General features: G+C 34.7%; 9 protein-coding genes across 9 annotated transcripts; 5 read left to right on the plus strand and 4 right to left on the minus strand. All coding sequences in view use genetic code 12, as the record gives it.

Annotated features, from left to right (window-relative positions):
* Positions 1-113: 113 nt before the first annotated feature.
* Positions 114-1,724, plus strand: DEHA2G08998g (DEHA2G08998p; the record flags this gene model as incomplete). Its single annotated transcript, XM_461938.1, has 1 exon — positions 114-1,724. One exon carries the CDS (start codon positions 114-116, stop codon positions 1,722-1,724), a length of 1,611 nt encoding a protein of 536 aa, XP_461938.2.
* Positions 1,725-2,035: 311 nt separating this feature from the next.
* DEHA2G09020g (DEHA2G09020p) lies at positions 2,036-3,262 on the plus strand (the record flags this gene model as incomplete). The annotated part of the gene is made up of 1 exon (XM_461939.1): positions 2,036-3,262. The coding sequence occupies one exon, from the start codon at positions 2,036-2,038 to the stop codon at positions 3,260-3,262; it is 1,227 nt and encodes a 408-aa protein (XP_461939.2).
* Positions 3,263-3,425: 163 nt separating this feature from the next.
* Positions 3,426-3,770, plus strand: DEHA2G09042g (DEHA2G09042p; the record flags this gene model as incomplete). Its single annotated transcript, XM_461940.2, has 1 exon — positions 3,426-3,770. The coding sequence occupies one exon, from the start codon at positions 3,426-3,428 to the stop codon at positions 3,768-3,770; it is 345 nt and encodes a 114-aa protein (XP_461940.2).
* A 68-nt stretch (positions 3,771-3,838) lies between these two features.
* Positions 3,839-6,238, minus strand: DEHA2G09064g (DEHA2G09064p; the record flags this gene model as incomplete). Its single annotated transcript, XM_461941.1, has 1 exon — positions 3,839-6,238. The coding sequence occupies one exon, from the start codon at positions 6,236-6,238 to the stop codon at positions 3,839-3,841; it is 2,400 nt and encodes a 799-aa protein (XP_461941.2).
* A 544-nt stretch (positions 6,239-6,782) lies between these two features.
* Positions 6,783-7,118, minus strand: DEHA2G09086g (DEHA2G09086p; the record flags this gene model as incomplete). Its single annotated transcript, XM_461942.1, has 1 exon — positions 6,783-7,118. One exon carries the CDS (start codon positions 7,116-7,118, stop codon positions 6,783-6,785), a length of 336 nt encoding a protein of 111 aa, XP_461942.1.
* A 495-nt stretch (positions 7,119-7,613) lies between these two features.
* Positions 7,614-10,835, plus strand: DEHA2G09108g (DEHA2G09108p; the record flags this gene model as incomplete). Its single annotated transcript, XM_461943.1, has 1 exon — positions 7,614-10,835. The coding sequence occupies one exon, from the start codon at positions 7,614-7,616 to the stop codon at positions 10,833-10,835; it is 3,222 nt and encodes a 1,073-aa protein (XP_461943.2).
* Positions 10,836-10,936: 101 nt separating this feature from the next.
* Positions 10,937-11,617, minus strand: DEHA2G09130g (DEHA2G09130p; the record flags this gene model as incomplete). The annotated part of the gene is made up of 1 exon (XM_461944.1): positions 10,937-11,617. The coding sequence occupies one exon, from the start codon at positions 11,615-11,617 to the stop codon at positions 10,937-10,939; it is 681 nt and encodes a 226-aa protein (XP_461944.2).
* A 107-nt stretch (positions 11,618-11,724) lies between these two features.
* Positions 11,725-12,687, minus strand: DEHA2G09152g (DEHA2G09152p; the record flags this gene model as incomplete). The annotated part of the gene is made up of 1 exon (XM_461945.1): positions 11,725-12,687. One exon carries the CDS (start codon positions 12,685-12,687, stop codon positions 11,725-11,727), a length of 963 nt encoding a protein of 320 aa, XP_461945.2.
* Positions 12,688-12,859: 172 nt separating this feature from the next.
* On the plus strand, positions 12,860-13,831 carry DEHA2G09174g (DEHA2G09174p; the record flags this gene model as incomplete). Its single annotated transcript, XM_461946.1, has 1 exon — positions 12,860-13,831. The coding sequence occupies one exon, from the start codon at positions 12,860-12,862 to the stop codon at positions 13,829-13,831; it is 972 nt and encodes a 323-aa protein (XP_461946.1).
* Between the last annotated feature and the right edge of the window lie 126 nt (positions 13,832-13,957).

Raw genomic sequence — 13,957 nt, forward strand, 5'->3', positions numbered from 1 at the left:
GTTCTTGTTGTTTCTTCATTTCATTTCTTTAAATAAGATATCTAACTCCAGGTTATTATATTTTATGTGTCATAATAGTAAATTGCATTTTCCAAGTCACCTCCGTTCAAATTATGAACATTACACCAGTTTCAAAAAATACAACTGAACCTTTAGCTTGCATTGAAAATATTGATAATCATATTTATGATTATAGTCCTTCTAACGAAGAACCTAAGTATTTGAAAAGGAGTAAGTCTGAATCTACAACTAAATTATCTAGGCAATTGCCAAGGACCCCGTCAAATAAATATCATGCAAGAAACAAACGAAGACCTTATTCAACCACCCCACCAATAAGCTTGAACATACCATCAAGTCCGTTCATACACCTGGAATTTTCTTTGAATTCATCTAGCTCTGAATCTTCTGATTTGGAATCATTGCCAGATTTGTCTGAGGATAGAGATACGCCATTTTCATCTCCCATAAACAGAAACCCATTAACTCCTAATAATTCTTTCTTTTCATTTACAAAGAAGAATGGACCAATAGAATGTTTACTACCAAAACGCACACAGATAAGTATCTTCGAAATTCCAGAAATTGTCTACAAGATAGTTGAATTTGCTGACATACAAAACACTGCTGTTCCTCAGGAGGGCACACCAATAAGAAGAAAGCCTCTATCAAGTAATCATGCTCTTTTAATTTACGGAGATAAAAAGCAAGCAGAATTATCACTACAAGATCATTACGATGAGCATAATAACGATGGAATGTTATTTAACTGTTTGCAAGTTAATAAGCTTTTTAATCAAGTTACAACCGAAATCATCAGCCAAAAATTCTTCTTTAGTGATGAAATGAAACTTCATAGTTTTCTTCAAAATTTAAAAATAACCCAAATAAAATCAAAACCTTCATTATTTGTGTTCCACAAATTGTTTCATGCTAAACAAGATATAATTGAGCTAATCAAGAGTCATATGGACTTCTCAAACTTACAATGGCTTGAGTTTTACATGTGCCCTAAACTTTTGCCGACTCCAGAATTTTTGCTGTGTGGTACTAAAATTAAGAAAATAGTTATCACTGGATCAAAGGTAATTGACGATGGATTTTTATCTATGGTAGCTAAAAAATGTCCGAACTTAGAAGTATTAGATATTCGTGCCTGTGAGTTAATTTCTGATTCTGGAATCTATCAGATAGCTAAACGGTGTACAAAATTAACCACTGTCAATTTCGGTAGAAAGAATAAAGGAAATTTAATTACTGATTCCAGCATTTGCATATTGATCCGTAACAATCCTAATTTGAAAACAGTAGGTTTAGCTGGATGTCATATTACGGACAAAACTTTATGGGACCTTGCTATCAGATGCAGTGATCATTTGCAAAGATTATCTTTGAACAATTGCCCTCACATAACTAACCAATCAATACCTTTGATCCTCCATAGCAATTTATTCAAAAACATATCCGTCTTAGAGTTACGTTTTGCTAACCAAATCACAAATTTCAAACCAATAATTGAATTCAAGAGAAGGCAAGAGTTCAGGGGCATCTCAATCTTGATTGAAGTATGCGAGAGCTTATGTTTGATGATGAGAGAGCAAGAATTAGAAATGGACAAAGTAATTTCGCAACGAATTTTTGAAGATATATCGTATTGGGCAAACGACAATAACGATGGAGACGTACCATATCAACTGTTTATAAATTCGAGAAGACATAAGTAATAGCATAAAATATATAGAAACAAACTTAATTGTATATTAGTCAAATTTTAAAAATAATCTCGGATAAGTTCCTATTTAGTCGACCGGCCGTCTATTGAAGTTTCACCTCGATTTGGAAACTCTCACAATAAAATACAATGCATAGGAGCTGATGCTGTGATTGTTTTTAAACGATAAAACATCTTAACACGAATAATAATAGCTTTCATTCAACAAAATAATAAGTTGGCAAAACTTTTAGTTATTTTTTGGCAGTAACGAACCAGAGTATTTTCTTGCTTGGTTAAGTAAAATCATGCAATGAAAGGAAGATGTCTTCAATAAATCTAGTTAATAATTCGATATTGGCAACGACTAGGCGGGAAAATAATAAAGCAGACAATTGCATACTATCCAATGAAGATTTTTCGGATAGACCATTTATAACTCAATGCAAATCATCATATCCCAGGAGAGACAATATATTGCAAAAACAAGCATCATTCATTCAAAATTCAAGGAATGACAACTTAAAGTCATTGAAACATCAACCTTCGAAACTTGACCTCATAGACGATACAAAGTTGACATCACTTCCATTGCCACCCCCACCTAAAATGCGAAGTTCTGTGGCTTCATATCCCGGCAAAGATACTGAGCATAGCATTAGATGTTCAGAGTCAGTTTCAACGTATAACACAGATGATGAATACGATGAAGGAATTGAAGAAAGTGAAGACCCAATAATTTTAGTGGAAGATTACATGACTAGTGAAACTAATGTTAATACTGATGAGCAAAAACACATTAATAAAAGGGACTCCTTGGCTGTATTTAAGGATCGTATATATCAAAACGAAGACAGATCTAGCTTGTCTACGATATCTGCTACCTCAACCATAATCAGCAAGCTCACTAATCCCAAAACTCCTTTCGAAACGAGATGTACATCTAATGAAACCTTGTCGAAAACTAAAATTACAAGAAAAGAACAAGATCTTGAAGAAATTTTTGGCAAGATACCTGGAAGTGATTCCTTAAAGTATTGTGATTTATGCGAAAAGCCATTATATGAAATAAGTTCCTTGATAGATAATAAAATTGATTCTACTTTGGAGCATACCACAAACGAAACGCCGCTGTGCAAGGAAAATGCCCGTTTATATAGTGAATTTGTTTGCTGGGAGTGTGTCGAGACATACGAAGAATTTTTCAATGAATTGTGTGCAAACGAATCGGATCACTGTAAAAGCGATTTTAAGGAAACCATTGACAAGAATAACGCAACAGGTTCCATAAGACTATTTGAAATATTTCATGGCATCAACCAGAAATACAATATTCAAAATTCCAGTGGACAGAGCGAACTACATTTTTCATCTTATTTAATACAAAAGTTGTCTAAATTGAATAGCAGTGCAGATTCAATACCGATGGGAGCCCATAGTCGGTCCGAAACATTTGATTGGGTGAAATATTTACAATACCAATTACGATGGAGATGGCGAATAGCTGGCCTAATTCCAAACGCCTTCAAATCTGACTCAGATCAAAGTTAGTGTATATAGATCCTTTAATCATATTCTAATAGAATTTCCTTGTAGGTAATGAATTATAAGCTGTGCTAGCAGCATTTTAGAAGTAAGATTTTTGTACCTGTATATAGCCAAGACTATGATTTGAACAGTTGAATTCATCTCATTTAGGATAACATCAAACGATATGAAAATGGCTAAAATAATACAGGTAAACAGGTTAATTATCCGTCAGTTTAGTAGTAATACTTCTTTGCAAGCATTTAAGTCCAGGAACTTTGATAAAGCTTTATCGTTGGAAGAATTTATGTTTCGGGCAAAAGTAAAATCTACATATCGAAAGCTAATCAGAATAATATATCGAACCCATGAAAGAGAAGAACTCCTAAGGTATGCTAAACATGAATTCACAATGAGCAATCAAGTGTCTGATTTGTCACAAAGAAGATACCTTTTGAATGATGGGGTCAATAAAATTAATCAAATGTTAGCAATGATGAATTTGCAAGGAAGTAAAATTTCTAACGACTAAATAATGTGTGTATATATATGCATGTATTGTAATAACTATTTATCTAGAAAGATACAGAAATGTCGTAATTAAAATCTTAAATTAGAGATCGAAGCTTCGTAGATTGAATTCTCAATAATTTGAAATGTTTCGCTGACAAAATTTGCATCAAGATTTAAATTTTTATCAAAATCAAAGTTCCCAGCTTTCAATTCATTCAATTTATTAACTTGAAGCTTCTTGCAATTTAAAGATTTCAAATCGGAGATCAAAGTTTTGTTAATTGAGCATATCTTTTTGGAAGATTCAAATCTGCTTAACTGGGTTAAAACCTTGGATAAGTCAACTAAATTAACCAAAATATAGTTTACTTCCCATGATAATATGCTTTCGGTGGAATTAATTAATGAATTGATTTTATCTAGCTTTAAATTTTTGACTAAAAACTTTTCAATAGATTCGTTTTCTTTTGGATTATCGAATTTAATATACTTGAAAACACTTAGATAGACTTTAAAAAGCCATTTTTCAAAAACGGTTAGTTGATTCAAATACAAATTGTTATTCAAGTATTTGTTGAACAATTTGAATAGCTTCAAAGAATTGCTATTATTGATATTAAGGATAATTAACTCCTTAATATAATTCAATTTTATATATTCTTCGCCATATTGTGGTCCCAAATCTAATAACCCTTCTTCCAAAGGTTCATTAATACCAAACTTCCAGTGTATTTTATTATCCCTGTTATCTGATACACTAAAAGATTCATTTAATAAGCTTATTTCAAAACTTTTGATATTATTACTGAAATAGTTATAATAATTACTGTCATTAGTAACTCTAGATATTTTCAAAATCTCTAATAATAAATTATATTTGCTAATGGATTTGTTCAAGTTATCACCAAATTTTAAAAAGTTTTCTAATTTATTGAATATTTCTTTCTTGAAACCAAGCATTATGTTGTCATTGATTTCATATTCAGCAGTCAAATAAAATCTATAGATGTTAATTAAATAACTCAAATTATTTTTGCAAGGGAAGCAATTCCTCTCAATTAAATAATGACTCAAGGTGTTGTGTTGTATCATTTTAATATTTAATTTTTGATAATGCAAAAACACTAATGATTGACAATTCAAATAAGAGTATAATTTAATTTGCCATAACTTTAAATTTAAGTTGGATTTGTCATCTATCAATAACCTTTCTATAATACAAACATTCTTAAGAATAGTTTCAATTTTCTTGCTCTTCTTCAATTCCAATATTATATTGATCAAAATTAATTCGTGGGCCGGATAGAAATCTGTCAGTTCTTTGACTTTCAATAAATGCTTAAACTGTCCATAAATTTCCCAGTTTTGAGCACAAAAACCGCTATCTGTATCGTTAAACAACAATTTGAATTTTTGGTTATTGACTAAACCAATCAATATGTTTATATCTCCTTGCGATGAACTTTTCAATTTGGTGGTAGAATCGTTAATCAATGCTTTAAAGTTTTCGGTGTCAAAAGATTTACAATAATACTTCAAATCGTTAAAACAACATGATTTATGATTGAACTCATTATAATACTCAAAAACAAACTCATCCATTGGCACGTTATATACCTTTGCCATTTCAACTAATGCTAATTTGGAGTTTCTTGATTTAGGATGGCTTATGATAATGTTTTTCAAGTCTGATACCGGAGAATTCCTCTGGAATGATGAACTAATTAAATATTTCCAGGTATCAAAATCATTAAAGTTTTCTTTAAAGATTAACTGATTTGCATACGAATATAAACTATCCCATTTTTCTAGTATGTTTAAAATATCCAAGTAGATTAATTTTAATTCCAAGTCAAGCACATTTGCAGATTTATACTGATGTAAATAAGACTCGATTTGGGAAAATTCTTCTAAGTTGTATAGCAACTTAACATATACGAAAACCTCTTGTGTAGTTAACAATGGCTGTAAGTTCTCTAGCAATTTCAATCCTAACTTATTAAAGAGTAAACTCTCCTTAGGATCATTAGAATTGTTGCTTAAAATCAAACAAGACAAACTTGACCACATTGAATATGAGCGATTCGATTTGTTGACTTTCTGTAGATTCATGGTAGATTTCTGAAGAGCTTTTAAATCAAAATTTTTAAGAGAAGTCTCAAACCAACTCAAAATGATGGAATTGGTAGGATATTTCTTTACAGTATTTTCGTAAACCACACTAGCTTCTTTAGACCGCCCTGCTTTATTAAAAATGGTGTATAGTAATCCAAGTGTTTTTGGATCATTAGGCACTTTGGCCATAAGCTTCAGACTCTGGTCAATGGACTCATTAATTTTACCGGACGATAAAAGTAAGTAACAATTTAATGCTCCATAATAAGTGTTATTGGGATATTTTTTTAGTCTTATAGAAAGCAGTGATTGAGCATAATTGAACGATCCTTGTTCAATAGCATCTAAGATATCTTGATCGGGATCCGACATGGTTGGAAAGATAAGTCAACTATAGTTAATATTTACAGAATTTTTCGGTGAAAATTCGTGCATTTGCTCACTCTCCCAATTCAGGAATATTGACCCTACAAACGAATATATGTCATCACTACATATTACCAGCGGTACCAACCAATACTTTGCCTATGGAGCGTGCCAGATACATGAATCGTATCTACTCTAACATTCAATTTTGTTTGGTTACATATTGTATGGTTACAAAAAAATTATTACTTGGATGCCGCTCTTTTTGGTCTCCCACGATGCGTGTCGCTGGTATTCTATCCATACTACATTGGCATTTAATTGCCGAGGCCCCAGCCTTGTCCGCTTCCCAATAACGAGTATCTAAAATAGTGTGATCTATATTATCGCCAAAATATATATTTGCAGTATGGTGTGGAGAGAAGAGGGGGAGATTTGCCTGCTGCGGCACGTGCCAAGACTATGTCGTCCTTGTCTATATTGCATGCCAATGAATCTTGACGATAACGCCAATACTACAAATTTCTTGTATATCAACAAGAAAAGCACGTCATATACAAGCGACAGATAACCTCCAGATTACTCTCGTATTTTCCATATATCCGCAAGACTCTTTTCCGACTTCATATTCCTGTGGACCTGTGTCCTCTATGACTGTAATCCCTTGCCTTTGGCCCACTCTAACGAATATTCGTGCAGGCTCCATTACGGGATAGTTCGATCTATTCGGCACAACAGTCTCTATGCCATTACCATAGCTCCTTTTGTGCCTGGTGTTCTTTGCTTCTATCTCATTGCATTGATTATTATTTCGGTGTGTGTCGGCACCTCGCAAACTGCTGATGCTTATGTAAGCATAATTTGAGAGGGAGCAAATATAAGACATATCTTACACATTTAATTCATCCGTATTTTTCTTGCTTGCATAAAGAAGGAATCTTAATCTTACTTAAGCGCCGTCCACCACTTTAATTTCTCGTTTGCAAACCTTTACCCTTCGAATACCATCCTACGGCTTTTATAATCCCCGGTAATCTTCTGATTGTTACTTTTGTCTGCTTCCACACCCTCAAACTTTTGGCTTTTGGCGTGCAGAAGTTTAGCTACTGGAGTCGTTGTTGACGTTACATGCGACCTTTTTTTTTCTGGAAGGATGAATTGATGCGTTATCAACTCGCAGGGCCAAGATGGTTTTGCAGCCCGTGTAGCGGAACTCTAATTATAAACTGCCGCGAAAACCCTAAAAGGTCACATGTGCCCCGATAATAACCTTCTTGGCTTCTTGGCTGATAGGTCTAATATATAAATGTGGATAGATACGGGGTAATGAAAAAGATCTTGAAAAATCTCTTAGGTATACAGAAATATAGAGAACTACCTAATGAGTTATAGTTCAGCAAGTTCAGAATTAGAGAAGAAAAATGATCAGATGAAGGACGGATTTCAGCCGTACAGGATGAGCATCGAGGAAGTTACAGCATATTTCGATACGGATATCGAAAATGGATTAACCTCGTCTCAAGCAAAGACCGTATACGACATCAAAGGAGGAAATAACTTAGGGGACGATGATAAGATCTCGTATTCTAAGATTTTTGCCCATCAAATGTTCAATGCGATGATTTTGGTGTTAATTATTTCGATGGTTATTGCCTTGGCAATCAGAGACTGGATTACGGGGGGTGTGATTGGTTTTGTTGTTTTCATCAATATCCTGGTGGGGTTTGTACAGGAATTAAAGGCAGAGAAGACCATGGGGTCCTTGAGATCATTGAGTTCGCCTACTGCATTTGTATTAAGAAATGGTGATGATGTGACCATCCCGGCAGATGAAGTGGTTCCAGGTGATATTGTGCATATTAAAGTTGGGGACACCGTTCCTGCAGATTTACGTTTGATAGACACCATGAACCTTGAATCCGATGAAGCTTTGTTAACAGGGGAATCGTTGCCTACTGTAAAGGACCACAACGAGATCTATCCCGATCGCTCAGTTCCTATTCCAGTTGGAGACCGTCTTAATATGGCTTTCAGTTCATCTGTGGTTTCTAAGGGTCGTGGTGTCGGTATTGCTGTTGCAACAGGTTTAGATACTGAGATTGGTACAATCGCCCAATCATTACGTGGTAACGATGGGTTGATCAGAAAAGTGGATAAGTCAAATGATCGTAAGCCAAAGAAGAGAGAATACTCCTTTGCTTTTTTTGGTACTTGTAAAGACATCTGTCTTAATATCTTAGGTGTTAACGTTGGTACTCCATTGCAAAGAAAATTATCGCTTTTGGCTATTTTCTTGTTCTGTGTTGCGGTTATATTTGCTATTGTTGTTATGGGATCTCAGAGAATGATTGTTAACAGGGAAGTTGCTATATATGCTATCTGTGTTGCTTTGTCAATGATTCCTTCTGCATTGATTGTTGTATTGACTATTACGATGGCAGTGGGTGCACAAGTAATGGTGCTGAAAAACGTTATTGTTAGAAAATTAGATTCTTTAGAAGCTTTGGGTGGGATTAATGATATTTGTTCAGATAAAACTGGTACATTAACCCAAGGTAAGATGATTGCTAAAAGAGTATGGATTCCTAATGTTGGTACTTATTCGGTTGATAATTTGAATGAGCCATATAATCCAACAGTCGGTGACATGTCATTCACCAAATATAGTCCTAGGTACGCTAAGGATGCAGATGAAGAAATTAACTTTTTACCTAATTTGCCTGACCAACCAAAGAATTTTGAAAATTGGTTATATACTGCAACATTAGCTAACATTGCTACAATTAACCAAGCCAAAGATGAAGATTCTGGTGAATTAGTTTGGAAGGCTCATGGTGATGCTACCGAAATTGCAATTCAAGTGTTCACTACCAGGTTGGATTATGCTAGAGTATCATTACAAGGTAATTACGAACACATAAGTGAATACCCTTTTGATTCCACTATTAAAAGAATGTCGGCTGTTTATAAGTCTAAAGAAAATGGAGAAACCAGAGTCTATACCAAAGGTGCCGTTGAAAGGATCTTGGGTATTTGTACTCATTGGTTAGGACATTCGGACAATTACGAAGAAGACTATGACGCTAATTATGATAATTCTAAACCAATTGAAATGACTGATGATGACAGAGCTTTGATTGAGGACAACATGAATGCATTATCATCGCAGGGTTTAAGAGTCTTAGCATTTGCAACTAGGAACGCGACTGATTCGAAGGATGATTTGAGTGACAGAGAACAAGTTGAAAAAGACTTAACATTCCAAGGCTTAATTGGTATATACGACCCTCCAAGAATCGAAACTGCAGATTCTGTTAAGAAGTGTCATAAAGCTGGTATTAATGTTCACATGTTAACTGGTGATCATCCAGGTACAGCTAAGGCAATCGCTCAAGAAGTTGGTATTTTGCCACATAATTTATATCATTACAGTGATGAAGTTGTCAAATCAATGTGTATGACAGCTACTCAATTTGATGGATTAACTGACGAAGAAATTGATAATTTGCCGGTTTTACCATTAGTTATTGCAAGATGTGCACCGCAGACTAAAGTTAGAATGATCGATGCATTGCATCGTCGTAAGAAGTTCGTTGCCATGACAGGTGATGGGGTTAATGACTCTCCATCCTTGAAGAAGGCTGACGTTGGTATTGCTATGGGTCTTAATGGTTCAGACGTCGCAAAAGATGCGTCTGATATTGTTTTAACAGATGATAATTTCGCATCCATTTTAAATGCAATAGAAGAGGGTAGAAGAATGTCTACTAATATTCAAAAGTTCGTCTTACAATTATTAGCAGAGAATGTTGCACAAGCAATATACTTAATGGTTGGTTTAGTATTTATTGATGATTCTGGATTTTCTGTTTTCCCATTATCTCCTATTGAAGTCTTATGGGTTTTAGTGATTACATCATGTTTCCCAGCTATGGGATTAGGTCAAGAAAAAGCCAGTGATGATATTTTAGAAAAACCTCCTAACAGCACTATTTTTACTTGGGAAGTTATTATCGATATGCTTGCATATGGTCTCTTTATGGCTATTTCCTGTATGTGTTGTTTTGTTATTATTGTCTACGGAGTTGGTGATGGTTACTTAGGAATTGATTGTAATGCATCAGACACTCATTGTGACTTGGTCTTTAGAGCAAGATCAGGCTCATTCGCCACTATGACCTGGTGTGCTTTAATTATGGCATGGGAATGTGTCCATCAAGAAAATTCCTTATTTTACATGAGGAGAGATACTGATAACCCATGGTGGAAACAAACCGCAATCGACTTATGGGGTAACCAATTCTTATTCTGGTCCGTTATTGTTGGATTTGTTACAGTCTTTCCTGTCGTTTATATTCCTGTTATAAACAACGATGTTTTCTTACATAAGGGTATTGGATACGAATGGGGTATTGCTATTGGCTTTAGTTTATTCTTCTTACTTTCTTCAGAAACCTGGAAGTGGATGAAGAGAATCTACAAGCGTAAACAGGCCAAGAAAGTCGTAAACCCTGAATATGATTTGGAAAGAAATGATCCATTTGAAAAGTACGCATCATTTTCAAGGTCTAATACTTTTGATAAGAATACCGTTCTTGTCTAAATTTGGGATGTTATTTAATTCTCACATATTAATAATTTCATTTTACATACTCATTATAATACATTTCTTAATATACTTTTGCTATGTAGAAATAATATAAATTACCTCAATAATTGTTCTTTTACCTCTAGTTGTGCCCCCAAATGATCAGTGTTGCCAAATATTTGAATGATACCTCTGCCATCTTGTTTGTTAATATCTATTACTGAAACTGACGTATTAAATGGAACTTTTAAGTCCTCAGGTTTCAAGGACAGACTCAAGTTATATTTCTTGATGTCGTAAAGATAGTTAATGAACGCAGTTATGACTCCTCCATGGGTACAAATTCCATAATTTGAATACTTTTTGGTTTCACTGAGCTTTACAATGCGGTCCCACTCACTGTCGACCCTTACTAAGAAATCTTCTTTAGACTCACCCATATTTCTAAAATTTTCGCCATATTTTGCAAGCGCATCTTTAAGATACATTCCTTGAACAGCTCCCATTTCTCTTTCTCTTAAATTCTGAGTATACCTGACTTCTATATTCTGATGATGTTCAAGAATTTCCTTACTTGTATTTTGGCATCTTATTAAATCGGAAGTAGAAAATCCATCAAACTGCATGTCTTTTAGAGCCTCTCCAACTAATTGCGATTGATTGTGGCCTGTTTTATTCATATCTATATCTAGATGACCCTGTAAGATCTTTTGTACATTATGCTCGGTTTGACCATGTCTTATTATGAAAATCCGGAGTATATTAGGGTCTGTGTTTATTTTAATTTCTATTGTCATATTCTATCGTCTATTATGTGTATGTACTGAAAAATATCAAATTATAAATTTTATTTATCGAGATAAATTTCTCGTCTATAAAGGAACGACTTTATATAATAAATGTATTAGTTAGCCTTTTTCATTGCTTCGGCCTGCATCTTGAAATCGTGGAATACCTCTTTCTTTATTTTAAAGCCGTGGTCGTCTGCAAGAGGAAACTTTCCATGCTGTAAATCCCTCTTGTAAGCATGTAGCGAATGTATAGCACTAGAGAAGAAGTCATTGTATTGCTTGACGAATTTAGGTTTCATTGAGTCTTTTGGATCTCCCATTCCAAGCAAATCGGACATAACTAAAACTTGGCCCGAACAACCCGGACCGGCACCAATTCCAATCGTTGGTATTGATATATTCTTAGTAATATACTCAGATAATTTGTTAGGTATACATTCTAGAAGAAGTGAAAAGGCCCCAGCTTCTTGTAAGTCCAAACAGTCTCTATAGATCTCGAGAGCTCTCTCCGTATTATTTCCTTGAACTTTGAAACCACCCAATGCATTATGGCGTTGTGGTGTCAAACCAACATGGGCCATTACGGGAATACCTATCGAGGACAATTTCTTGACAGTAGGCACTATATCACTTCCACCTTCAATCTTTACACCTTGAACTTTTCCATACTTCACTAATTTTATAGCCGAAGAAACTGCCTGTTCAACTGATATTTCAGTAGATCCAAATGGTATATCTGCCACCATGAAGGACAGCTTATTACCTCTGAGAACAGCTTTTGTATGGTATAAGAACTCGTCGAATGAAATTTCTGTAGTATCTTCATAACCTAACGCAACCATAGCTAATGAATCTCCAACTAAATTGATATCTACATCAGCACTTTCTGCATACTTACCTGTTATGAAATCGTACGCAGTCACCACTGATATAGGAGTCTTGGTCTCGTAGAGTCGTTGTATATCTAGTAATGTCTTCCGTTTAACATCAGTCTGATACGATGACCTGATTATAGACTTGGTACTGAAGTATCTTAAACGAGGGATACTCCTTATTTGACTTCTAAATAGAACCATTACTGAATTTGTACTGATCCTACTTACCTATTCAATGGATTCTTTTCGGGTGCATTTTTATGGAGCAATTTTTTGATGCACTTTTTGGAGCTAAATATTTAAACGAGTTTTAAACGATTGCACTAAATATATTTTATTCTTTAGTAACACAACAAAATAACACACATTGACAATGCCTTCATTCAACAAATCGTTTGTGATGAACCACACATGTCTTCGTATCAAAGATCCAAAGGTTTCAATTCCATTTTATACCGAAAACCTAGGTATGAAATTGATTGCCACCTTACCTTTCCCAGATAGCAAATTCACATTGTACATGTTGGCATATGACAATGGAGACAATAACAATGATGTAAGTTGGTCTGCGAGAGAAGGCGTACTCGAATTGTGCCATAATCATGGAGTTGAAAACGATGAATCCTACACATTGAATAACGGTAACGGCGAGAAATTCAGAGGATTCGGGCATATCTGCGTTTCTGTTGATAATATTGAAGCTGCTGAAGCTCAGTTTTTAAGCAAGGGGGTTAAATTCCAGAAAAAATTAAGCGATGGTAGACAAAAAAACATCGCTTTTGCCTTGGATCCAAACGGATACTGGATTGAATTAATCGAACATGGCCAGGGTAAAGCTTCCGATAAGACCGATTCTACTCATTACAAACTCAATCACACAATGATTAGGGTTAAGGATCCTAAGAAATCTTTAGATTTCTACCGTAATGTTTTGGGAATGAAATTGTTTTCGACTAGCGTTCATGAAGGTGCAAAGTTCACCCTTTACTTTTTAGGTTACGAACATGATGCATCTTTCAAAGAAGACACTCTCTCAAGAGATGAACAATCCAAGAAACAAGGCTTGATCGAATTGACCCATAATTGGGGTACTGAATCGGATAACGACTTCGAAGGCTACCACAACGGTAACTCTACTGAGAATGGTGCTATCCAAGGCTACGGACACACCTGTGTTTCCTGTAGCGACCCTGGAAAGTTTTGTAAAGAGATTAATGAGGAGTTTGGTGAAGCTAATATAGATTGGGCTGTTCAATGGGGTAAAGGAGGAATAAAGCAACTTGCTTTCATTAGAGATCCTGATGGATACTCCATTGAAATTATAAACTCCGTATTTAAGCAATAACAATGCTTAAATCAGAGTATTTCTACGAATATTCTAACCAGTTATCATCTATAGGACCTATATAGAATATTAAACAAACATTCATATCTGGCCGTATGTAATAGAGCAATAGCTGTGTCACATGAT

Source organism: Debaryomyces hansenii, assembly GCF_000006445.2.
Source record: "Debaryomyces hansenii CBS767 chromosome G complete sequence".
In the NCBI taxonomy this organism is placed as follows: Eukaryota; Fungi; Ascomycota; class Pichiomycetes; order Serinales; family Debaryomycetaceae; genus Debaryomyces; species Debaryomyces hansenii.